General features: G+C 37.8%; 1 protein-coding gene across 1 annotated transcript; it reads left to right on the top strand.

Moving 5' to 3' along the window:
- The first annotated feature begins 35 nt into the window (after positions 1-35).
- Positions 36-26,488, top strand: LOC124158790 (probable ATP-dependent RNA helicase DDX28). Its single transcript, XM_046534105.1, has 11 exons — positions 36-328; positions 394-540; positions 621-731; positions 808-1,005; positions 4,986-5,136; positions 6,614-6,720; positions 8,578-8,691; positions 19,927-20,078; positions 20,246-20,429; positions 22,987-23,139; positions 26,327-26,488. The coding sequence occupies exons 1-11, from the start codon at positions 176-178 to the stop codon at positions 26,414-26,416; spliced, it is 1,560 nt and encodes a 519-aa protein (XP_046390061.1). The 5' UTR covers positions 36-175; the 3' UTR covers positions 26,417-26,488.
- The last annotated feature ends 1,306 nt before the right edge of the window (positions 26,489-27,794 follow it).

Raw genomic sequence — 27,794 nt, 5'->3', positions numbered from 1 at the left:
AAGCTAGAGCCTCTTATGGCCAACTCATGAACTTCGTGACTTCGTACAGATCAGTAAAAACAAAGACGAAAATATGTCCGCGGTAATTGCGGCTTGAAGAAAATGTGGAGAAGTAGCTCGTAATTCGAAATCTAGACCTGTGCACTTAGAGATTTGTTGCAATTAAAGATTTAGAATGATACCCACGAGTGTAGTGATGCTAGACGCTTCGATTTTATCGTTAAAATTTGGTAATTTTTTTAATATATGTTTACGGAGCTCGCAAGTCCTAGCTAAGATACAGGAAAACGAGGACGTCATTCAACCAAACCCAGCTAGTTCGAAAAAAGTAATAATTATTATAACGTCCATAATGTGTACGTTAAAAATTGGATATTAATACTGAGTTTTCAGGTCCTTGCTATCGATTGTAAGCGCAAGGAATTCAATCATTACAAAGGCCAAAGGTATGACAAATTCAAGCCGATCCCATTGGCATCTAAAGGATGGTTTCATAAGAAATCTAAAGGTGACTTTTTCACCATTAACAACAATCTTGAGGTAAGGCTCCTGCTATATGTCATCTTTTGCTCGTTTCAGGTATTAAAAACCTAACACTTTTATTATACTTGTGTTTTTAGGGGCGGTTAAATGAAGATGCACAGAATACATCTTTCACCGAGACCAATCTCGACATGCCAATTGTCAATTTTCTCGCCAAGCAAGGGCTTAACAATCCCACTGAAATTCAGGTAGTTATATTTACCCTGCAGTGTTCTTAACTATGAGTTTTAAGGACTACTACTTTTTTTTTCTTTTTCTATGCAGCTGAGAGGCATTCCATCTATTTTAAGAGGGCGGAATACTATCCTTGCCGCAGAAACAGGTTGTGGTAAAACTTTAGCATACCTTTTGCCCTTAGTACAACTCATTATGAGTTGGAAAAAGAATTTGAGTGAAACTCCTTTCAACTGTCCACTTGCCATAATATTGTCACCCAACAGGGAGTTGGCTCAGCAAATACATGTAAGTACTCAGCATTCTGTGATTCTTTCTAATTTTCAGGAATCAAACTTGATTTTACTGTAAAGGAAACCCTAATCTTGGTCGTATTTGGAAGGGAAATGGGGTATAAAATATCCTAATGTGAACAATAGATCCGAAAATTTTGAACCTATGTATCATTAAATTACAAAGAAAAATAAATTTTGTGATGTAATTGTACCATTATTTTGTGCTGAAAACATGAAGACTTTTACATTATTAAGGTTTACAACCTCATAATCCTTGTTGAATTAGGCTTGGGTGATTAAACCACACTATACCAATACTCAATGCTCAAGTATTGAGATTGACTTCTATGTTATTGTTAATTGAGTTGTTGATCTTGCCGGTGAGCTTAAAGCCACGTGCATCCATAGGGTTGTGGATGTTCGGTCAACCTCTCGATGTGGAGGTTAGCTGCTATATAAGCGAGTTTACTTGTCCAGTAAGCAGTCATGGACAAAAAGCAGTGGCATTCTGAGGTGGTATGCATCTATCTCTGGATAAGATAGGCCATCTGCATTATACATTAAGCCTGTTAATATGCTGTGACTTAGCAACAGGAGGCCACCAACAATTATGCCTCACATCACCCGGGGGAGAGGGCAGCAGCTCTTCTTCACATGAGTGAAGGTGTACACTACGGTGGTCAGTACAGCGACACTCATTTCACTGCAGGCATGGTAACAATTTCTTTAACGGCTGTAGTACTGTGATGTGGAAGGCAAGGGGAAACCACCACATTATTATCCCGAGGAGGCGCAGCTACTCCAACTTTAAATTGTCTGACATGATGGAATTCTCTCAGGTAAAAAATTCCGGAGGTAAACTAGTCCCCCATTCGGATCTCCGGGCGGGGACTACCCGAGAGGGTACATCGGTCAATTGTGATAAAGTTATGAGGATAGGTACATGGAATGTGAGATCACTCAGGACTTGCGGTAAGCTAGAAAACCTTAAAGTGGAAATGGAAATATTGAATATCGACGTGCTAGGAATCAGCGAAATGAAATGGCCTGAGGATGGAGACTTTTGGAGTGGAAGCTATGGGATTATACACAGAGAATCTCAAAACGGTAATGCTGGGGTTAGGATTATGCGCAGAAAGAGTGCCAGAATGCCTGTGAAAACTTCTTATGGTACAATGAAAGGATAGTAATGGTAAAGTTAGAGACTAAGCCGGTAGATACTGTAGTGGTACAGCTTTACATGCCTACGACTACGAGGATGAAGAAGTTGAAGACGTCTACGATGATATCAGGGAAGTAATCAAACAGGAATGAGGTCAAGAAAATCTTATTGCTTTAGGTGATTGGAACGCTGTCATCGGCGAAGGTCAGGATGGAAGAATAACTGGAAAATATGAATCAGGAAATCGAAATGAAAGAGGAGAAAGGCTCCTGGAATTCTGCACAGAATTAGTGGTTGCCAACATGCTATTTAAGGATCACATGTGAAGAATATATGCATGGAAAATGCAGGGGGTAGAAGAAGATGTCAACTAGACTATATTTTAGTGAAGCAGAGATTTAGGAACCAGATAAAGGACTGCAAAAGCTACCCAGGAGCAGATATCGACAGCGATCATGATCTAGTGATGATGAAATGCCATCTTAAATTCAAGACAGTAAAGGAATCAGTGGAGAATGCATGGCACCTAGAGAAACTAAAGGAGCCAAAAAATCAACAGGTCTTTCTAGTAGCAGTAGAAAGCAAGATAGGATTAGATCAGGCTGAAAAATCAGTGGAGAATAGTTGGACAAATATCAAAAGTGGGCTTCAGGAGGCCGCTAGAGAAGTTCTAGAGAGAAGAAAATGCCATGGATCATGGATGATGTCCTAGACCTCATTGAAGATTGGAGAAAGTATAATAATGCATATATTGAGGAAGGACAGGCTAGTACTAGAGAATAAGGAATGAGATATGCCACAAAGCAAGGAAAGCTAGAGAAGTTTGGAGGAACATATGCGAGGACGTGCAAAGTAACCTCACACAAGGGAAGGTGGAAGCGCCCTATGGAATAGTGAGGAACCATTTCAAGGAACGAAGCACAAGATGTACCATAGATGAAGGCCATAAGGGACAAGTATGGAAATATTTTAATTGAAAAGGAGGACAAAGCTGAGAGATGGAAGGAATACCTGGAGGAATTATACAACGGAAAAAATTATCGAAGAGGAAAGTTAAGTAGAAAAAGAATAACATGGGAGTGAGCATCTTAAGATTGGAAGTTTATGCTGCAATACGAAACCTTCAAAATAAAAAGGCCCCTGGAATGGATGGCATTCCAGCTGAGCTAATCAAAAATGCAGGAGAAAAGGTCGTAACTCAACTGCATAAAACTATCTACGATATGTACTCAACAGGAGATTTATGTAGTGACTTCGAGAAGAACATCATCATCCCATTAAGAAGAGAGAAGAAAAGTGCGAAGATTTTAGGACCATAAGCCTGACTACTCATGCATTGAAGATTCTCACAAGATTTATCTACAGGAGAATAGAACGAAAAGCAGAAGAATTCCTGCATGAGGACCAATTCGGATTTAGGAAAAGCAAGGGCAGAAGAGGCACCAATTCTGGCTCCTAAGCTGATCATAGAGAAGAGTATGGAGAAGAGCAAACCGACTTTCTTAGCATTTAGAGAAGGCATTTGATAATGTGGAATGGAATTCAATGCTTAGAATTCTGGAAAAAAATCAGAGTGCTGTACAGTGATTGTGGAATTGTTCACAGTTTGTATAAAAACTGAGTAGGTTTTTATTAATTACTAGCTCCTCATCTTTTTATTACCACTGGTGAGGACGGGAGTAAGTGATACATAAATTGTGGTCCCACAGGACTTGAATTATCCACTCTTGGGATTAATTTGATGGGGATTCTTCTCTTTTAACCATGAAGAGACTTAAACTCTGTTTGAATATTTCGTAAATCACTTGTCCTGGCACCTGTGCAAGATGTTGCTGTGAGCAGGAGGTTGAACTCTTGTGTGGAGGGACTGCACTGTTGAGTTTTCGAGATGGTGGTGTGGAGACTGGAACTCGACAACTCCTGTTGTGGGAATGCACCTTCGACTGAATGGAACTCGTCCCACAGTGATTTTGGGGATGTGGCATCCTGCTACATATCTTTCGCAGTCTGTCACCCCTATCAACCCAAAACCGCACCTCCTCTATGGGTGCTGGGATCAAGGCCTGCTGCATCTCATTCCCGCTCCTCGTGGTCATCATCATGATCTCAGTCTCCCGTATTGCCTTTCTCCGTCCCTCCTCTTCCTTCTATTCACTCCTGGTTTCAGTGTTTGACTATTTTAGTCTCTAGCTTTCGGTGAACTGACCCCTGCCTGGAGTCGGAACCTTGACCCACTCTTATGGCCCACGTGGTATCACCCTAAAAAAATCTAATTACCTCCCTTCCTACATTATTCTGGCGAACAATCACTTGTGTCGTCACAAGGTGGCGTGATTCTTACCATGTCTATTTTACTAAGGTAATTTTACTCAACCACTCGTTTCTTAAGGCCATCATTCATTCCATTCGCTTAACAAAACCTCGTTTGGGAAAAAAATGACCAGCGCAAAGGGTGCGCTAAATTCAAATAATGGCATATGACAGCCAGTCTGTCACAATATACATGTAATTATGGAAGCAGATTTGGAATATTTCAATTGGTATCTCTTCTACTGATAATAACTGGTAGCTGTGTGTCTCTGATCCTTTTTCCACCATCTTTGTTAAAGTTGTTTTTATGTTTTTTTTTTATATGCGGGGCTTCTCTAAAAATTGTCATTTTCTAATGCTTATCACATGCTATGATAGTGAACACCAACCTGGAAAGTTTTAATACTCTGATTTCAAATTTTATTGCCTCCATCTTTTTGTAGAATTTTTATTACATTATGTATTGTACGCTATGTGTAGCATGAATTGTAACGAATGAAATGTGTTTCTTCTTATCACAGGAAGTAGCTAAAGAACTTGGTGATGAATTCAATATTAATACCAAAGTTATTGTTGGTGGCCATACTAAAAGAATGATGGTCAACCCTAATTTTAATAATGTTGACATTTTGGTTGGAACTGTTGGAGCAATCAGCAAATTGGTTTCTAGTGGTAAGAGTTAAAATTTTCTAGTATATAAGCAGATATAATATGCTTGGAAGAGCCTAATGTTTAAATTATTTTGCCCAAAAATATAAGATTGAAGCTCCCCCTCTTATAATTTCTTTCTCCATGTTGAAATGAATTTTAGTGTGTTCATAGCCATTAAAACAGATGCCTAACTTTATCTAATTAAAAGAAGCTTTATTTTAGAATTCTGGGACATAATTAGTTGTTATCTTTGATAAAAAAGTCTTTCAAACATGACGATGAAATTTTTTATACTAGGCCTTCCTCATATATCACTCTGAATTCTAGCAATGAGTGCTGTGTGTGTATATTATATTGTGAGCAGTGGTGTGAAAAAATTAGGGGAAAAGAAGTTTATAAATGTTTCAGTCAAGGCCTATAATTGAATATTAATTAATTTCATGTCTTGTTTATCTGTTTGCAAAGATACAATGCATTGAGTGCATCATTTAAAAAAGAAACTGGAATAGTGGTACCACAATGTTTTAAATCACTATTTCTGCAACAATAACCTCTCGTTTAGTCACCATTTTAGTCTATGACGACATATTGACGAATCTGATACCTACATTTGTATGGTCTGCGGAGAATAAATTATTATGATTCTCATGTGTGACTCTAACAACATAGGTATCCATCTTTCTTTCCTATCCTAACCTATTGTTTGACTTAAATAAATATTTGTTTTAAGATTTTCTTTCTTTAGTTAATTATGCTTATACTTGATGCATTCATACCATATCTATGGACGAAAGAAGTATTTTTTGTGGAATTACATTTTTTTTCATTAGTAATTCATGGTGGCAAAATTCTACCAGGTAATAGCTAAATATTGTTCATTATACAATCCTCATCTTGTGAAATGCTCATTTTCATGACTTAATAGCAAATTGTAAGTGGCCCTTGGAAACGCATTTGGGCCATTAAATTTCATTCTCAAATTACTCAGAATGTAGTGAGGTCTATCCTCATCTATATAACCAGCCTTCGGGTTGTTGAGAATTTTTTAATTATAGTAGTTATCTAGATTCAGTTTTAGTTGTTTGTGATTATAAATTTGGGTTAATCCTTTTCAATCAAAATTTATGTTAAGTGAGGTAAATGTTATTTTTTGTTTTTTTTTCTTAGTAAGGTAGACATACTTAATTGAGAGATGCCTTTGTTTATTTTATTATAATTACTTAAAATTTTATTTATTTTAAGCATCTAGTATCCTGATAATGGGTATCTGGAGTCCCCAGAAAATGTATTTGAAGTCCGCATGTTTGGTGAAAAAATGTATACATCCTATATAAAGGCTGTCAATTCTGTAAGGGTTAAGTTAATCATTGGTTTGGTTTTAGCCCATTTTTGTGCAATATACTATGTCATACAACTGAGTAATTTTGCGTTGCATTAATTGATTCTACTAAAAAGATGACCATTAGTAACAAGTTTTATTTTTTTATTTTCATCTCAGGAATTTACAATATATCCTTGGTACGTCATGTGGTGTTGGATGAAGCTGACACTTTGCTTGATGACAGTTTTGAAGAGAAAGTCACTCCATTCCTCAACCGTTTTAAAGTAAGTTCTGCCACTTTAATGTACACTATTACTTGATCATAAAAATAAAAAGGTTCTTAAGTTTCATTGATTGGATGCATATGTGTAATGAAGTTCTCTGGGACTAGACATTTTGGTAATCATGGAAGAAAGCTGATGCATGACCTCCTAAGTTCTCAAATTAATGCAAGTGACAGTTTGTATTGTGACTTGGACCTCTTATATGTGTATTAAACATTGAACCTGTCATAAACTTTTGTATTGTCGGCAAAAAATCTTGTGAGCTTAAGTTTTATATTAATTACAGTTCATTAATTAATGATTTATATAAATTATTCACGAATGGTGACACTCAGGATTTATGAATAGACCTCTCAAATTTTTAATTAATATAATATGTTTTCTTTTCATATATAATGAAGAAAACATATTACATATATTAATTTAAAATCATTTTATTTATAAAATTAAAATTTCATTTGAGATACATACATATACATATGTTTATTACGTAATGCCAGCAAAAATATGTTCATATATGTCTTTTGTTATCAATTTAATGAGCATTAAGGGTTATCAAAATTTTCTTAGAATTTTTAATAGTGCCCTTAAAATCTCACTATATTTAATAAATTATAATTCCTACCTCATAATACTACAAATGCAAGTTTTCATTCTCAGACCATCTGGGAAAATTTATTGAGTCCTTTTAATCAGCTGTGTTTATTTCTTGTAGGTTTCAAGTGCTACTCAGTTGATTTATATTTTTTTCTACTAATTTTATACCATACATATGTCTATGGACCTATTTCAACTTTGAAATTTGAAAATTACGCTTGAATTTTTTGATGCCAGAATTCTCTATATTATTTGTTGATGAATATCTGGTCGCGGTAGGGAAATTTTAAATTACCGAGTAAAGATAGTAAAGTAAGGCACATGAGCGGTTAGGAAAAAATATGTAATTGAGCATATGAATGTGACAAACTTATGCTGTTGGTCTGAGTAAATAAATAAATTGGATTCCAAAACTTTGTCAGGAACTTGCCAGCACTTAGAGGATCATGGAAATTCAGTTAAATATTAGATAAACTGAAAAGAGAGGGAGAAAAAATCAGAAAATTCCTGGTCAAAGTTTCTTATCATTTTATGAATGTGTGGAAAGTTATGTTCTTTCAGTAATATAATTAACCTCCGTTTTTGGATAGTCATTTTTTTTAATAAGGGATCAGGAAAGATGTCAGAGTTGAAAATAGAAAAAGAAAGATCTATGGCTTTCCTAGTGGATTAACTGGACAAGGCTTTCTCGAGTTTCCAGCCAGGTCATAGAATCTATCGTATATAAGATTTCAGGGATACAATAGTTTCTTTCACCTGGCTTCCAGTAAACACCTATTTCCCTTACTTCCATGAAAACTAAATTTTTCTTTGCTTTGTGTTACTACTTCTTTTTTTTCTTTCACTTTGTTTCACGACTTCATTATTATGATTTTTTTAGCATTTTATTTTTATGATAATTTTCATTAGTGAAGGAAATCCATCTATAGATAAAACTATTCAAAAATCTCATTTATCAATAAAACCATGATTATATAACCCGGAAAATTTTCATCATTTTATACTTGAAAGCTGGAAGTATGATTGGGTTTTACATGCTAATGTTTGTGGGTGCTCTGATGTACTATACCATGTCATTCAGAGGAGAGAATGCATACACAGACCCAATAACTCTCATATTTGCTACAATATGTATCAGTGTCATAAAATCATCATTCTGTGTTGCTGTTTTCCTTAGCTGCAAAAATTCATTTGAAAGCAATGAATGGATTCATTTTTAATTTTGTATATACATAATATTCTTCATCTCTTTATTTTCAGTTCAGTTTTAAATCTGACCATTCAACAAATATGTACCCTGCTGGAGTTCAGTTGACTCTTGCCAGTGCTACAATGCCCAGAGGAGCTTCGGAACGCCTCTCCCAATTTCTACCTGTGAGTGTTGTCATGTGCAGTCATATCCTTTATTTTTAGATGTCCCGGAAATAGCTAAAATATTTCCGATTTCATGAAATTAGCAGCAATTGCAATCTGGCCATTGCATTAACATCTCAGGTAAATCGAGTAGCTTTTCTTATAATTTTGTTGCCTGTGGTGTGTATTAGTGGAACTGTTCACTAGTTGCTTTTTTGTATGAAATGCAGGTTAAAAATAAGGAGATCTGTATTTTTTTATTATTTAATGATGTCATATATATTTAATATCATAAGGGGAATGCCGTAACATACTGGGTAAAGTGTTTAGCTGTTGACCGAAGGGTCCAGGGTTCAAATCCCAGGTGAAGCCTTCAAACACCACCCAAATAAAATCTTCAAAACACATGATATGCCGTGGGAAATGCCCTCATCCCTGAATGTTTGATATTCACATGCCTATAGCTACGACTGGATTGTGCTTTGCTCTTACATATCCAAACCAACCTTTTGGTTGATTTAGGGATGAGTCGATTCCAAATGTCGATTCCCGATTCCACCGATTCTTGGGCACGGAATCGGAATTGAGAATCGATCGCCTAAAGTCGATTCCGATTCCATCGATTCCAGGAAGATAAATGTTTTGAGCGTATGCGATAAGCTTGGGGCATAAATGCTGCCACACACCTAAGCGGCCGCGGTGTTAGCCTTGCCCGCGCGGAGGATACGCCCGGCACGCGGGTGCTGCGACGAACATACCTAAGAGACCTCGGAAACATGAAAATGTCGGCAAGAGCGACAAACCGACGAACCCTGAAATGGCGCGTGTTCATGAGCAACTCTCAGAGAAAAAAAATTGGAAACCACGGGATCGGGAAGCAATGCATGCGTTTTCCGTTCTTTTATTAACCGCTGGTCACGGCAAATGAAATTATTGCGATTATGAATCACATTCGGAGAATTCATCTGGACCACCAATTTTAAAGCATAATATATCAAAATATTTTTTTATTTTCGAATGATATTTGAAGTCCGATGATAGTGAAACGTGCAGAGAGCGAGTTTTCCTGCGAAAAAAGTTTCTTATAAATACGCGCTGAGAGCAGTTTTTTTATACATGTAACTTTTTTAGACTAACACGCGTCTGCGTCAATAATAATAAAATTAGACACATTCGCGTTTGTATAGCCCAGTGTCATCAATGCAACCCTTGAGGAAGTTGATACTTGCTTGGCATAAGCCGCCGCGGCCTCCGGGCGGACTCGACAGGTTGCGTTCGGCCGCCACCGCGCAGCGCGCACCCGCCAGGCTGCTCTAGTGTGTATGGACGCAATGAACGCTACATTCTTGTTTAGCCACCGCGGCCAAACGAGGCTACCGCGGCTATTGTTATTTTTAGGGATGGTCGGATCGGATACCTCGGATCCAAATATCCCCGGATATTGCCCTTCATCGGATCCAAAGTCGCGGAAGACATCGGATCTGGCTCCGAAATTTTAAATAATAGATTCAGTGAATGCAACGCCCCATCAGGGTGGAAAGAGTTCCGATTCTCTCTTCGAATGCGTCGTTGCATGCGATTCTTGTCCTACTCATGAACCGTTTTGTTTGAAAGCTCTCGCAGAGGTTGCGATTAGAATTTCAGCCGTGGCCAGGATTTTCAGCCAGAAAATAAAAAAGGCAAAATACGACTGGCACATAATGTGACTCTTCCCAAGAGATTAAACAATCATCGGAGGAATCTCAGCGCCATAGGATAATAACCACGTCAAAAGTAACTACATCGCAGATTTCAGAAAACCACCCTCGGCCGTCCATCAGCCCGTGCCTCTGTTGTTTTTTTTCGTGTCCGAAATCACACGGACAAAAAATCATTGTCTTCTAAGGAAAATATCAAATCAAACGAAAACAATTGAAGCGTGTTTCATCCCTAACTCGTCTGACCAACACCTTTTTTGGCCTACCTGCATCATTTCTCCGTTTCTAGACGACAAATGCTAGGAGAGTGACTTTCTGAGCCAGAAGATATCTTGATAGCTTCGACAATTAGATGATATGCACGAGATTTAGAAAAGAATTAGACCAAACGAGATGCATTCCTGACAATATTTCTGTTTATTTTTCAGCTCTAATTGATTGCCACTCAGTTTTCTATCTACAATTCTACAATTACACTTTACTGATATGCAACATTGCCCAAACAGCATAATTTTCAAAGAAACAAGCGCAGCATTAACCCCTCAAACAATTAGAGATGGATTGGAAACGCCAACTGCATGTATCACGTAGCGCGCCCGGCTTCGCTTTGAAGGCAACGACGTCACTGAAGCAAGATCTGACTTCGTCGTCCGACTCCCTCATTTGTAGCCTTGTTGTTTGAAATACGGAGGGAGCGTGCTCATTCCTCTCCTCCTCTCCTTTACGTGCTCCTTCCCAGTGGCGTAGCCATGGGGAGGATCCGGACCCCACCACCCGAAATATAAAAACACAGTTATTGTCCTTCACAAAAGAAAACAAAATATTGAAAAATCAGGAATATACAAAATTTTTTCTTTAACAAATTAAGTTTTTCAATTATAAAAAGTGTTAAAATTAGTTTAAAACCCATTATTTAGTGCCCGGTTTTTTCAAAAATTTCCCCCCCTGGTTTTGGATCCCCCCGATTGAAATTTCTGGCTACATCACTGCTCCTTCCCCTCCACCTCTCCTTTACGAGCTTCTGCTGCCCACTCCTTCCTCATGCTGAGCGGTTGAGTACCTCGTCGCACATGATGATAATGCCGTTTTAAATACTGATAATTGTATTGCTGATACACCGATAAAAATGTCTTTCATTGTGTATAAATATTTCCATTGAGATAAGGAGAACCAATGAATGCCGTGTATGTGCACTGTGGCGTAAATTATCGCGAGGATGTGCTAAATCCACCTCACCATACTGAAGCATTTTCGGACGAAACACAAGTCCGTATGCGATGAGAAAGTAAAATTCGGGGGAAACGTGCATGAGGAAAATTTGAATTCAGTTGATGGCAGGGGGGTAGCCAGGAATTTTGTTAAGGGGGGTCCAAAACCAGGGGGGGGAAATTTTTAAACAACAGGGTAGGTACAAAGGAGAGGGTTTCAAACTAATTTTAATGCCCTTCATAATAGAAAAAACTTCATTTTTCAAAGATTCATTTTTTTTTTTTCATTTTTGTAAATTCATGATTTTTAAATATTTTGTTTCCTTTTATGAATGAAAGTACCGTATATCTCCGAATATAGTCCCCCTCTGAATATAGCCCCCCCCCCAATTTTGAGACCTCAGTTTTGGGAAAAATTTTAAAATGCAAAGGAAGGCAATTTTTTTCTGTGGTTAGCAAGTTAAGATTCTAGAGTCGATAAAAACTATTATTTTCGTGAAGATTAAGAACAAATCTGTTCTCATATTTTCCATCGCAACAAAAAAACTATACCTAAAACATGTTGTGATCCATTGCATGTATCAGTAATTTATAGTTCCTTAACCAGATGTAATGAAGAAATGAGAACATTTTTTAAGTATCCAAGGCTATTGTATTTTTTAAACATTCACAAATTATTAATATTTTTGATTTCCAAATGACTACAAACAATGTCAATATATAAGCGTTAACTTAAATCCCATAAACAGTACTGCATTTGGCCCTGAAACTTCCTTAGATCCAGTGTAACACACCCATCAAGTCATCACAAATCCAAGTGACCTGAAGAATTTAGGAAATCTAAATAAAATTGTGTTCAATAAATTATAAACATTATAAAAATATTGCCATCAAATGCCTGCTAAGCAAAATAATTAAACTACAGGACTTACAAATATCTAAGTAATAAAATTAAGAAATAAACTTTTTCCAACAAACATTAAAACTGAAAAAAATATTATATCAATTTTCAATGCCTCGTCACGAATCATTGCATAAGTTACACAAAGAGCTTCTGCTCTGCATTTGCGCACAAATTCGACGATATTTTCCTCTAATTCTTTGAATCTGCCGCATCGAGACCCCCGAAATGACTTCCGCGATGTAGTAGCGCTTTGCAAGCGCTGTGAATACTATGATTTACAGCGTATTCTGCAACGGCTATTTTTAAATTGGTATCGAAACTCCGTCTTTGATGGCCTCTAATCTGCCGCAGGATTGATCCTCATCTTTCTACTTGATCCATCACCTCACTGTTGAACGTAAAATTATTTTTAATAAAGAAAATATCGCGGAAATAATTGCGAAACGTTATGTGACGTAATTTATCGATCCTACTTACCCTGGCGAATTGAATATATTCCTCAATAAATTGATCACACTTTCAATGCTGAGTCGCTGGATTTCGATCAAATGCAGTAATGCTGGCGCTTCTGGTTTAAAGTCGTCGATTATTGCGCCTTTTCAGAAACAAATACATCACCTATTGCGCATTCTTGTTCTGTGAAGGCGGTAAAGGCAGTGGTTGTAAACACGAACCGCACGGACGTATAGTAGCTACGGACGCAATGAAATGCTAAATCGTCACGAAAGGTTCACTTTATCTGTTTATTTTTCGCAATTATTTAAATCGTGTAACTATTAAATGAGCGACGGGTACATATACTATTGATTCAATTCCAGTGTTCGATTGATGTAATGATAGTGTTTTCATTTTAATTATTTACTGTTTTGCGTCATTAAGTGATCAGTGTCGATTGAATTATTCTAACAATACTTTTCCCAGAAAAAATAACGGCTACCCGATGGATTCCGTGAAAACGCCTATTCGATATGCTATTTGAATCGGAAGAATCGTATCTTTGCAACATTTGTGGAAAAATTGTATAAATTTCCGGTAAAACGTGCCATATTTACTAATATCTCCGATTATAATCCTCATAAATAAACTCAAATAGAAAGACTACGAGAACATTAGCCATTATGCCGTTATTTATAACTTTATGGTCACCTTTAGTATGCTAAACTGGATTACACTCGATTATAGTCCCCCCCCTTACTTTTCCGCGGCCATTTTTGGGAAAAAAGGGGGGACTATATTCGGAGATATACGGTAATTGTGTTTTTATATTTTGGGGGGTCCTCTCGCTACGCCACTGGTCAGTGGTTCATCCTAAGATTTTTCCTATTTCCATTTCCTAACCCAAGCGTAACAGTTTAGGCCCTGAGTATGTAAAGATGCTTTTAAAAAACAACTTGAAAGCCCATAAAATAATTTTTAATTTAAAAAAATATTAAAATGTGTATGAAAATCTAAAAAGCATTCCATTGATTGTATGTACCCACGATAAACTTGAATAATGACTTTGAAAGGAATTTGAAAATGCATTTGGATTCGAAAATATCCGATTCGAAAGATCTGGCTCCAAAAATCCTGGATCCGTCCATCCCTAGTTATTTTATTCCATTTAATTCTTAAATTTTAATGACAACAATGCTACCGATAAATCAAAATCCCACCTGTTAGAAGGAGTAAGAATCGATGGAATCGGAATCGAGAATCGGGAATCGATTTGAAGGAATCGAAATTGGAATCGGAATCGAAAAAAAGTGGAATCGACTCATCCCTAGGTTGATTCACTGAATGAATGAATAAGTCTTTGCCTTTAGTTATGAGCAGTTTAAAAGACCACTTCCTCAACAAAGTCAGCATTTGAGAAAGTTAGGCTGCAGTTAGTTGGGATAGTAAGTTAGGTTAGGCAATTTGGATATTTGTAGCCATCCTGTGGTAGTATTCATAGGAAATCAATTATTTGTTTTTTTTTATTCCATTTTGATTTCAGTTCTAAGTTTTTACGCATTGATTTTAAAAATAGGTAAACACTTCTTCCATTTTGAATCTGAGAAAGAAGCTGGTACTTGTACTTATTGTTATTGGTGAATAATGTTTTAATGTGGTTTAAGTTGTATTTCTCTTAATCAGGTTCCATAAGGACTGTGCAACTTAAAAGAAATGCATTTTGCATACCTCATTGCAAAATTTTTGCTTTCATTGCTGAAATTGAAATGTAAAGGATAAATGCTCAGAATGTGGTCAGAGCATAATTTTAAGCCACCTAATACTTTTTCAAGCTTTGGGAGTAGCTTGCATGATTTTCACTCTCGCTCAATTTTTTCCGCGATCTTTATAAAAAAATAAAATTGGACGCAAAATCATCGGAATTACTGCAATAATGCTAGGATGCCCCGGACTCAATATTTCCGTTGGAATCCCCTTCGTGAAACGGAAGCGACTGCGCGCTAGATCCATTCACGAGAACACCATGTTCCTGTTTTCCAAGCCTCGCAGTGATCACGGACAGGGGCGCAGCTAAGAATTAAGGCTAGGGGGGTTTATAGACACAACTAATACTTAGGGGTGTGGGGGTATTGCATACCCGCCTGGATAAATGGGACGTGTGGGGGCCCTCCTCCAGAAAATGTTAAGGTTAATGGTTCAAAATGACTAATTTTACTGCTTTATGAGAGATATTTGACTAATCCTAACACTTTTCTACTTATAAGTTATACTCCATTAAGTAAAATGGATTAAACTTAAAAAATTTCTATGAGCTCTGGGGGGGGTATTATCCCCCGAAACCCCCCTTGCTGTGCCACTGATCACAGATACACGTCCCGCAGCAGTTGCAACCCAGGCAACTTGTGTAAGATGCAACTACATTGTGTGATGCCTGACTGTGTAGTTTCCAACGTCGAGCAGTGGTTTTGAAGCATTCGTGCTAACCACTTTTCTGTATCCTTGGTCACATAGCCTCCGATGTGTGGTTTTCAAAACCAGGCCTTACATGGAGGATTAATAATATGAGTACAACCATGTTATCGTCGCTAAAAAGATCGCGAACTGGCAAAGAAAGCTCTCATTGAGTCCGGGAAGCACTCTAAAATAACAGAATATCTGCATAAATAATAATATAATGTTTCCGGAGATTCTACATGTAGAGAAGAAAGGAAGGAAATTGGATAAAATGGAGGAACTAGAAATAAGGAGGAATATGACCAACGGTCAATTACTTAACGACATCCTTTATGAAAGGTTTTTTCCACTCCTACAAGTGTGCCTTAAAATCACGGACGGGCAAAAATCCAGAACCCTACCACCCCACTCCACATCCTCTAATTACCTACCTCTTCCTTAACCCCGACTCACGGAAGAACCCTTTCCAGTCCACCAACCCCACCCCCTCCCTCCGTCTCACCTACGCCGTCCTCCAACGGTTGTTTTCTCAATACAACCCCCACTTGGGGTTTCCAACCCAGCACCTTCCCCCCCCCCCCCCCCCCCTCCTGACACCCACTCCTTCCACTGTTTCCCTCAACCCCTTCAAGAGTACATATATATGTTTGCTTAACATTCGAAATTTTTGTACTTGATAATGACCTCGTTGGTCGAAACATGTCGTACCGCCAAAATAAATCTGTGGAAATGAACGAAGTCTCCTTTTCATTTTCGTGTATTAATTTCCACATAGTTGAGCCTAATACAATTGAACGAATAATATAATGTTTGTTTGAGGTAAATAATGAAAATTGCAAGACATTCAAGTGAAAGTTTGGGTTATCCATAGGGATGAGTCGATTCCAAATGTCGATTCTCGATTCCACCGATTCTCGGGCACGGAATCGGAATTGAGAATCGATCGCCTAAAGTCGATTCCGATTCCATCGATTCCAGGAAGATAAATGTTTTGAGCATAGACTATAAGTTTGGGGCACAAAGGCTGCCACACATCTAAGCGGCCGCGGTGTCAGCCTTGCCCGCGCGGAGGATACGCCCGGCACGCGGGTGCTGCGACTAACATACCTAAGCGGCCTCGGAAACATGAAAAAGTCGGCAAGAGCGACAAACCGACGAACCCTGAAATGGCGCGTGATCATGAGCAACTCTAAGAGGAAAAAAAATTGGAAACCTCGGGATCGGGAAGCAATGCATGCGCTTTCCGTTCTTTTATTAGCCGCTGGTCACGGCAAATCAAAGTATTGCGATTATGAATCACATTCGGAGAATTCATCTCGACCACCAATTTTAAAGTATAATAGATCGAAATATATTTTTTTCTATTTTCGAATGATATTTGAAGTCTGATGATAATAAAAACGTGCAGAGAGCGAGTTTTCCTGTGAAAAAAGTTTCTTATAAATACGCGCTGAGAGCAGGTTTTTTTTATATACGTAACTTTTTTAGACTAACACGCGTCTGCGTCAATAATAATAAAATTAGACACATTCGCGTTTGTATAGCCCAGTGTCATCAATGCAACCCTTGAGGAAGTTGATACTTGCTTGGCATAAGCCGCCGCGGCCTCCGGGCGGACTCGACAGGTTGCGTTCGGCCGCCACCGCGCAGCGCGCACCCGCCAGGCTGCTCTAGTGTGTATGGACGCAATGAACGCTACATTCTTGTTTAGCCACCGCGGCCAAACGAGGCTACCGCGGCTATTGTTATTTTTAGGGATGGTCGGATCGGATACCTCGGATCCAAATATCCCCGGATATTGCCCTTCATCGGATCCAAAGTCGCGGAAGACATCGGATCTGGCTCCGAAATTTTAAATAATAGATTCAGTGAATGCAACGCCCCATCAGGGTGGAAAGAGTTCCGATTCTCTCTTCGAATGCGTCGTTGCATGCGATTCTTGTCCTACTCATGAACCGTTTTGTTTGAAAGCTCTCGCAGAGGTTGCGAGAAGAATTTCAGCCGTGGCCAGGATTTTCAGCCAGAAAATAAAAAAGGCAAAATACGACTGGCACATAGTGTGACTCTTCCCAAGAGATTGAACAATCATCGGAGGAATTTCAGCGCCGTAGGATAATAACCACGTCAAAAGTAACTACGTCGCAGATTTCAGAAAACCACCCTCGGCCGTCCACCAGCCCGTGCCTCTGTTGTTTTTTTTGTATCCGAAATCACACGGACCAAAAATCATTGTCTTCCAAGGAAAATATCAAATCACATGAAAACAATTGAATCGTGTTTCATCCCTAACTCGCCTCACCAACTGACCTATTTTGGCCTACCTGCTTCAATTCTCTGTTTCTAGACGACAGATGCTAGGAGAGTGACTTTTTGGCCCGAAGATATCTTGATAGCTTCGACAATTAGATGATATGCTCGGGATTTAAAAAAGAATTAGACCAAACGAGACGCATTCCTGACGATATTTCTGTTTATTTTTCAGCTCTAATTGATTGCCACTCAGTTTTCTATCTACAATTCTACAATTACACTTTACTGATTGTCCAAACAGCATAATTTTCAAAGAAACAAGCGCAGCATTAACCCCTCAAACAATTAGAGACGGATTGGAAACGCCAACTACATATATCACGTAGCGTGCCCGGCTTCGCTTTGAAGGCAACGACGTCACAGAAGCAAGATCTGATTTCTTCGTCCGACTCCCTCATTTGTAGCCTTGTTGTTTGAAATACGGAGGGAGCGCGCTCCTTCCTCTCCACCTCTCCTTCACGTGCTCCTTCCCAGTGGCGTAGCCATGGGGATGGTCCGGACCTCACCCCCCGAAATATAAAAACACAGTTATTGTCCTTCACAAAAGAAAACAAATTATTGAAAAATCAGGAATTTACAAAATTTTTCTTTAGCAAATTAAGTTTTTTGATTATAAAAAGTGTTAAAATTAGTTTAAAACCCATTATTTAGCGCCCGGTTTTTTTTTTTAATTTCCCCCCTGGTTTTGAATCCCCCCCGAATGAAATTCCTGGCTACGCCACCCCTCCACCTCTCCTTTACGTGCTTCTGCTGCCCACTTCTTCCTCATGCTAAGCGGTTGAGCACCTCGTCACACATGACGTTAATGCCGTTTTAAATACTGTTAATTGTGTTGCTAATTGCACAGTTGCAATTCAATTTAATGATACGCCGATAAAAATGTCTTGCGTGTAAACATTTCCACTGAGATAAGGAGAACCAATGAATGCCATGTGCGTGCTTTGTGGCGTAAGTTATCCCGAGGATGTGCTAAATCCACCTCACCATACTGAAGCATTTTCGGATGAAACACAAGTCCGTAAGTGATGAGAAAGTAAAATTCGGGGGAAACGTGCATGAGGAAAATTGGAATTCAGTCGATGGCAAGGGGTACCCAGGAATTTTGTTAAGGGGGGATCCAAAACCAGGGGAAAATTTTTAAACAACAGGGTACAAAGGAGAGGGTTTCAAACTAATTTTAACGCCCTTCATAATAGAAAAACTTCATTTTTCAAAGATTCATTTTTTTCATTTTTGTAAATTCATGATTTTTAAATATTTTGTTTCCTTTTATGAAGGAAAGTAATTGTGTTTTTTATATTTATATTCCTCTCGCTACGCCACTGGTCAGTGGTTCATCCTAAGATTTTTTCTATTTTCATTTCCAAACCCAAGCGTAACAGTTTAGGCCCTGAGTATGTGAAGATGTTTTTAAAAAACAACTTGAAAGCCCATAAAATAATTTTTAATTTATAAAAATATTAGAATGTGAATGAAAATCTAAGAAGCATTCCATTGATTGTATGTACCCACAATAAACGAATAATGACTTTGTTTAATGGCAGGAATTTGAAAATGCATTTGGATTCGAAAATATCCGATTCGAAAGATCTCGCTCCAAAAATCCTGGATCTGTCCATCCCTAGTTATTTTATTCCATTCAATTCTTAAATTTTAATGGCAGTGATGCTACAGATAAATCAAAATCCCACCAGTTAGAATGAACAAGAATCGATGGAATCGGAATCGAGAATCGGGAATCGATTTGAAGGAATCGAAATTGGAATCGGAATCGAAAAAAAGTGGAATCGACTCATCCCTAGTTATCCATGTTTTCCGATTATTCTTACCGTCTCTTCCCATCATTAGCCTGGATAATCAGGATTGTACTGTACTGATAAATCAAAGAGCAATATGATGATGTGCAAGTTGTATGGCCTACAAAATTAGTTTCAATTTTTCATCAATATGACATTCGTATTCTGGTTTTAATCAGTTTTCCTTTGCATTGACATCCCCATATAAGCCTATTTTAACATTATTTTTTTCAAAAGGACATGCCAGAAGCCATGGCAGGGAAAGCTCAAATTTTGCAAATATCACATGAAGTTCTCTTAGAAGATGGTTTTTTATACATGTGCAAATGATACTTATTTCACATCCCAGTGGAACTTTCGTGGTCATATGCAAGTCTACTGTTGGTGATTGAGATTTTTAAAACCTCGTTATAATATTTATCATTTTCATTCATTCTCTCTGTCCCTTTCAGGATGAGAGTCTATTCACCATAAAAACCAAGAACTTGCATCACATCCTCGGCAATGTTAAACAGCACTTCCTTCGACTTGGACTAGCACATAGACCAGCAGAATTGCTTAACACTGTGAAGAAAAAAAATAGAGGCCCAATCATGATTTTCTGGTATGATGTTTTTGAACATTAATTGACTCAATAATTATATTTATATGTCGTGTGTCATTCTTTGTGGTATTTTCATTTTTCACAATTACTGTTAAATTTCATTTGGCCTTGTAGCTTGGGATGAAAATTTAATAATTAAAATAAATCGATATTTTTTTATGTTGCAGCACAAAAACTCCTACTAGTCAATGGCTTTCAATGTTCCTCAATGAGAATGGAGTTGATTGTATAAATCTCAACGGAGAAATGCCAGTTGAAGTTAGAGCTGGAAAATTGGATAGTTTTCTAAATGGATCTGTTGATGTAATCTCATGTACAGATATTGGATCTAGAGGTCTCAATACTGTTCAGGTTAGTATTTTACTACTTTTCATGTTGAGTATTGCGTAACCTAGGGAAGAAATATGGATTCAATTTTTGTAGGCTGACACCATATCAATTCCCTTTTGGTTGTATGTGTTTTAAACAAATTTTTGTGGGTCTCCCATTTTCACACTCAATGCGAATGTTTACTTTTTCATTCCTCTTTACTTATTGTAACCCACCCCAACTTTCTCCCATTTTGTCTTTCTTCTTGACATTGTGGTCGTAGGAAGTGACGGAGGAGATGAGGGGTTGGTCTAGGGGTGCTGGGAGTGGAGGAATATAAAATTGTGGCTAAAAAGTATGTATAGGGGTGTATGTAGGTGCCAAGCATGCTGCTCTTATTGCTGGAGAAGGCAGTCCAAGAACAGAGCAGGACAGTAAAAAGAAAAAAATGGGGAGAATGGGACTGCCCCATTAGTTAGTGAGCTTGAGCTCCTTCAGGGATGTGACCCATGATGCATGATCATGTACACTCTTTAGAGAGGGAGATATTGAAGTGGTCAAGATTTGGATTGGCAAGACACAGCACAAGCAATTTTACCCAGCATCTCAACAAATAATTTAATTCAGGAAAAAAAAACAACATAGTCCATTTCAATTCTGATTAAATCCTTTCGAAAAAAATAAGGGATTGCTGAAAGTTCTAAATGCCAGTACAAAATCCCCTGCAGAACTTGCGATAAGAAAAACATTGGGGAAATGGAACGAATGGTCAAAACTCGAATAGAAGAGCATAGGCGGGCCATTCGACTGGGTTACTCTTCAAATTCAGCCATAGTGGAACACGAAGCCACCGGACACGTGATCAATTTAGAAAAATCAAGAGTCATCGTGAGGGTAAAACATTTCAAAGCCCAACTCATCCGCGAAGCCATAGAAATAAAGAAGAATAAGAATAATTAATCCTTTAAGTTCAACAGATTCAGGCTTCAATTGGTGGAAGTTAGACATATTTAAGTAAATGAAAGGTCGTAGCACTTTTCCACAAGAATTTTTAATGCGTACAACGCGTTTCGGCTCACTGAGCCATCATCTGGTACAAGACGCTTGAACACATGTGAAGATCCCTTTTATACCCTTGAGAGAGGAGAGTATTGGAGAAGGAGAGGATTTGACATCTTTGAGGATGGGGGGGGGGGGGGTGGGAACGGGTGTACAGAGTATAGACAATGGGGAAAGATACAACTACGGGATGTGGAGAACCCACGTTGGAGGGAGGGTTCTGGTCATAACTGTAAAATGACGACACGTGCGGAAGACCATAGCAAAACAGGAGGAGGGGGTGTTGAGAAGAGTGAAAAAAGGGGGGCTTAGGGTAAAAGGAGGCCGCGTGTCTTTTGAAAGTGAGAGGAGTAAGTAGCGACGCAGGAAAAAAAGGCGGGGTGAGGAGTCCCTTTGGGTTAGCTGAGAAGGAGTGAAAGTTAGTGGGGGTACAATGGGGGGGGGGGGGGGGAATTGCCAGCAATAGAAAATGGTCAAATGCGTAGAGAGGATGGGCGGACGGGAAACACCCCGTGGATGTTGGGGCACTTAAGGCGTGGGTGAGGAAAGAATTTCACCATTTGTTTTGGTGAAGGGTATCTTTAGGAGAGGGGAGTGGGTGAAAAACACTTGCTCATTCATAAGCGTATTCAAATCACTTTGTACAATTTCGAATTGCTCAAAAACATCCAGTCTTGTACCCTTACTTTCTAAATGTAGAATTTCAGGTTTAAAATTACAATTACAATTAGCCGAAACGCGTTGTACGCATTAAAAATTCTTGTGGAAAAGTGCTACGACCTTTCATTTACTTAAATTAATCCTTTATCTAATTAATTAATATTAAATAATTAGATAAAGGATTGAGAATCAGCAGTACATGGAACCCAGTCATTCGCAACATTTCGTCATCTACCCCCTCCAATCCTCACTCCTCACACCCTCCGTCCGCCCCTCCCACCTGAAATAAAAAGGCAGCAAAAACCAAATCCCAGCATCATTCCCTTGAAGAAGTGACCAGTCAGTCATGAAACGTCAGGGCAATCTCCTCTACGTCATGCGGCATACACCTGTAGGTTTCTCCCTTTTAATGAAACATAAGCTCAGGTACACTAATCGTGTATGTTCCACTGATTTTTTAATAGTCTGACCCAGGTTTCAAAACTGCACACAATATCATTCTCAAAGGTGAAAATACACATTTTGTGAGCTTATTTATATGTACCATTTTGGAAGGTGGAGAGGGGTAAAGACAGGTCGTTTGAAGGTGGGAGGGGGAAGGTAACAGGGATATGACTTTCTCAAGGTCAGTTGGATGATGTGTTTTGCTTGGAGTCGAGGAGACATGACCGTAAAAGAGAGGAGTGAGAGTAGTTCATAAGGTCATTTACCACACTTAAATTTTTCTTGTGACATACATGAGATGAACTTTCATTAGATTTAACCTTAAGAGACCAAAATAAACAAGACTCATTAGATGTCTTGCATTCTCTTCTGTTTTTTATGGTCATTGTGGTTTCCAATTCGTGATTTGCTGATACCTAATTCTTATTAATTTTAGGTGGAGCATGTTCTGAATTATGAGTTTCCACTTCACATTGCCGATTACATCCATCGATGTGGTAGGACTGGCAGACTTGGAAGCAAAGGATGTGGTCTAGTAACAAACTTTATTTCTGGCCCAAGGGAAATAGACCTGGTTCAGAAAATTGAAGTAAGTTATCTGATATAATTTTGAAGGTTATGTATTTACAACAATTGTAAAGATAACTAGCAGGCCACCCGGCGTTGCTTGGGAAGGATACCCAAGTAACATTTTTGGTTGGCCCTCTGTTGGCAGATGGTGGGACACAGCGGTTGGCCCATGGTATGATTTGGCCACCTCGCCAACCGTATCCCAACCAACGATTCCCCAACGATGGGCCAACAGAACATTACAGTCGGGCCTTCGTATTCCCAACCAGAGGCCAACCCCTCTCCAACGATACACCGTTGGCCCTTTTAAATTCTGCCATCTGTTTCCCAACAAAAGCTATATTTTACTGGCATTTCTCATTTTTATAGAATGAGAGTTAAATTAATTTACCTTCTCACTTGATATGATACCGGTAGATAGAATCTTTACCTTTAACTCCCTATAAATAAAAATGAAATTAAATACATTAACAATCAATGCTATAGGACAAAGTAAGGTTACAGTGGTTAAAAGTGGAAAACAAAAAATCAATATCAGTTCAGAAGGTCCCCAACTTTTATTTTCACAAATTAGGACAATTTTTATTAGGACAAAATTAGGAAAATTTCAACAGCACCTTTCCATATTACAATATGGCACACACAAAAACTGTCCATCTTCTTTGTAGGGCAACAAAACACACTTAGATAAAATCTCGGTGGACTGCAATTTGCATCCAGGTACTAATTTTTTTTACTACAAATATACCAATGGTACCACTTCTAAGAGGTAATTCAAAGAAATCCTCCTTAATTTCAAACATGTTACACTGCAAGATGTACACCCCTGAGTTATTTGATTCACTTGCCTTCACAATTCCTATTCTCTGGTCTTCAGTAACGAAATTGTTAAGTTTAGTCCATTTTACTTAATTGGATTAATAAGTGCAAGATTTATAGGGATATTAATAGGAATCACAGAAACACAGATTGAGTATAATAGTTGATGTATTTTCCATAAAATAATAATTGTGCAGTTGTTATTTAGGTTTACTCATACAAATTCAATCTCATTCTCTTCAGAGAGGACTAAATCACTCACTTTGTCCATTGAAACACTGTTTTCATTAAAACTTCCACTTATACTAGATATGCCACAATCTGAAAAAATATACATATCGATATATCTAAATTAATGATGAAAAGTTTAAAATTCCACGAAACTATCTGTTTAAGGTAACATGATTTTAGGAATGCCAGTTTTGTAAGACTTACCAAATGAGGTCAATGCCTTATTTTTGTTAGAAGCACTCTACTTATTTTATTTAACAGCTATCACAAAGACAAACAACCAAACAAGTCGTGGTTGTTAGGTTGCTAGGGAAACATGTGAACCGTATCCTGCAACGTATGCAATCGAGGTATACATCGTGCTTATTCACGGCCCATATCGAACTTCCATCGGTTAAGTTAGACTCGAAACAGACAGATCTTATAAGTCTACAATTTTCCATGTGCCCTCCGGGATATATATACTAACAAGTCGCATTAAAGAAGCCTCCCCTTCTTGGAACCATTTATGTCAAATACCATGCTTAAAACACCAGAAAATTAGCAGAACATTACTTAAAAAAGAGTTATACATAATTTCCAAAAATTATCTTATAATATATTCTTAAAAAATTAACTTAAAATAATTATTCTGCATGCACATAGTCGATAGCACTGACTGTCAAAGCAAGTGATTATGCCATCCCTATTTTTAAATGAATAGATGCTATACCGATCCGATAACCATTTGATACGATAAATCGAATACAATGGAATTTCGCCCATCTCTACGTTGAAGATCTTGTCGGAATTTTGTTTGCAGCTCTCATGGCGGAAATTGAGGAAATGGTATGATGTCCCAACGGTGGCCCAATGATAATCTATTTCGTAGGGCCATCGTTGGGGATTTCCGTTGGGCCAACAGCATAAACCGTTTCGTTGGGCCGACGAACAATATATGCGTTGGGCCAACAGCGGAATTTGGTAGGCATATCCACCCACAATGAGCCAACCGTGACTACGGTTCCCCAACCGAGGCCCAACGGTCAATGTTACTTGGGTAGTACTCAGGGAAGTGGAAAACTTGGAACTTAGATTTCATGATCATACAGGATTTTTGTTTTCTCTTTACGCGTGTCAAGAGGTGTGCCTACCCGACAGGATGTCCAACCACAGAAGTTTTATGATGTGAAGTAACAAACAGTAATGATAAAACAACACAAAGGATGCGTTGGATACAACCAAAAGTAGCACTACAAAGTTTGGTAGCATGAGATGCACCTATATGCAAACTTAGGTTGCAATCCTTGCAGCAGAGTGGAGATACTTTAACTAGCGGACAGATGAACAGACATCCTCTTATACATATATATATGCAGATGTATGTACTAGGTTTGACATTTAGGTGGCGGTGACATTGTTATTCATTATTTGTTATTTATTTGATAATACTGTTGAATATTATTTTGTTCATTGTTGTTTACGTTTTGCTTACTATTAGTTAATAGATTTCTTTGTTATTGTGAGTCCTCTGTAAATGGCCTCGTGCTGTTTTTGACTGCGTTAAATAAATAAATAGATATAAGTTGGTACCATTGATACGCAGTTGCTTGAAAGAAAGTTTATCAGACGTCAAGGTGGGTTTATAATAAATAATATGTATGGAATATCCACAAAGTAACAGATGAATTTCCACTATTGTGTGTGGATCCTATTTGTTACAACAAATTCCGTAGCCATATGGCACCCTTAATTCTATAGTGGAAAGGTAGGAGTCACTGTCAGTGCCATGTCTCATGTTATATATAAACTAATGAGGCATTTACAAATATAATTTTCTTGTTTTCCATAGGCATTACTTGTATGAATAACAGATACATGCATACTGTTTTCTCTTAAATGTGTTTACAATTTTTCTTTTAATTTAACTCTTCCAATAGTACTACCTGGGCCTATCATGAACCTGATTTTATTTTGAAGTAAAAAAAAACTTTGTGAATTTCACATAGAAAATATAAATGGACAATTCCTCTCAGCGACAAAACGAGTTGATTAGAATTTTCACCTATGTGAAATTTACCTAGTTTTTCATTTCAGAAATTGCAGTTTCATCAAATAATGTCACATGCTATTCATATTCACATGTTATTAAATCATATCTTTTTATTACTTTATAGTTGGCAACCCGGACAGGTGCTGAGCTACCAAATGTGAATGGCAATATCAAGAGGCTAATCATTCATCGAATAAATAAAAAAACCACGTGAAGAAAAAAATCCTTTTATAATTGTTATGAATATTATAAAAATACTGTAAATATATTTAGTAAATAAATTTGTACTACATTTTTAATTATATTTTTCTCTCTTCTATTTTTCTGTTATCAACTTTTAACTTTGCCAGAAACTTATTCTCCACAGTTAGTGGGCATTCACTGCCACCACGGTTTAGTAAATCAGTGTGAAATTTCTAATAAACTATTTAGACCATTATGAATACAGCCAAAGTAAGAGTAAGTGATAAGCAACTCACCTGAAACAACCTCTACCTCATTGGCCAGGCATAATGATAGATCTACAACATCAGGCAAGAGCTGGCACTCCAAGCTATGGAAAGGTATCCTTCAACTGAGTGAGCCATAGCTACCTACCTATTTTCTGTTATGAAAGTTATTATTTTAAAATAGGTAGGTATTGACAGGATAACTTTTGCTCACCAAAAAGGAGCATCATGCTCCAAAAGGTTCCCTTCAGCTCTACCAAAGGCAATATCTTTCAAAAAGGGCATGAGACAAGGTTACCAGAAGTGGGGTAGCTATGTACACCTGCCATCAAGCTTCTTACATGCTTCATTAGATTGCATGGTCCCCTTCCTTTTACTAGAGAACCCTCTAATATCACTTGCTTATTCTGTACATGCGATAAACAAAAAACAATCTTCATGAGTATCAAAATTCTGTAAAGAGCAAGAAAAGTTTTTCACCAGTCTGGTAGCATATTGAAATATATGCTGTAGGCATTAAAATTGGGATAGAGTGATTTTTATCCAATGAAGACATGGAGAACATTCAAATTCTTAGCTTTGCAGGTATGATAATACCAGCACTTTGCAGCACGTATGATAATAATAATAAATTTTATGATGATACAATTCTTCTCCATAATAATAATAATTTTATTGGTCAATAGTATTCAGAAATACAGAGACCTCGTCAGAAAAAAGTTGTACAAAAATATACAAGAGAAATCACATACAATCAAATATATAGGTTACATATGCCTCGTGCACTTTGTGGCAGGGAATTGGGTTCTTTATATAAATTTTGTTCCTTAATCAGAACTTGTAAGAGAGATCAAGACGTCAATATTAAACTGAAAAACTAGTGAATAATTCCTTGTAAGTAGTTTTCTTGGAGCTCTTTCCTCAACCTTGTGATCCCACCCCCTAATTTCCTCTCTCAACTTAGCCATTACCCCTTTATCTTCACCTTCCATTTCACCTCTCATCTACTTTACTTTTTTCCCATCATCTCCACTACAAGATTATGAGGCATGGATCTTTCCACATACTGAGTTGCCATGCCACAATAATCCAGAATAATTCAAAGAAAAGTATTTATGTATATTAATAGAACTTAGAAAGGAA

Source organism: Ischnura elegans, chromosome 5 (genome assembly GCF_921293095.1).
Source record: "Ischnura elegans chromosome 5, ioIscEleg1.1, whole genome shotgun sequence".
Classification (NCBI taxonomy): Eukaryota; Metazoa; Arthropoda; class Insecta; order Odonata; family Coenagrionidae; genus Ischnura; species Ischnura elegans.
This window is presented reverse-complemented; position numbering and strand designations above follow the sequence as displayed.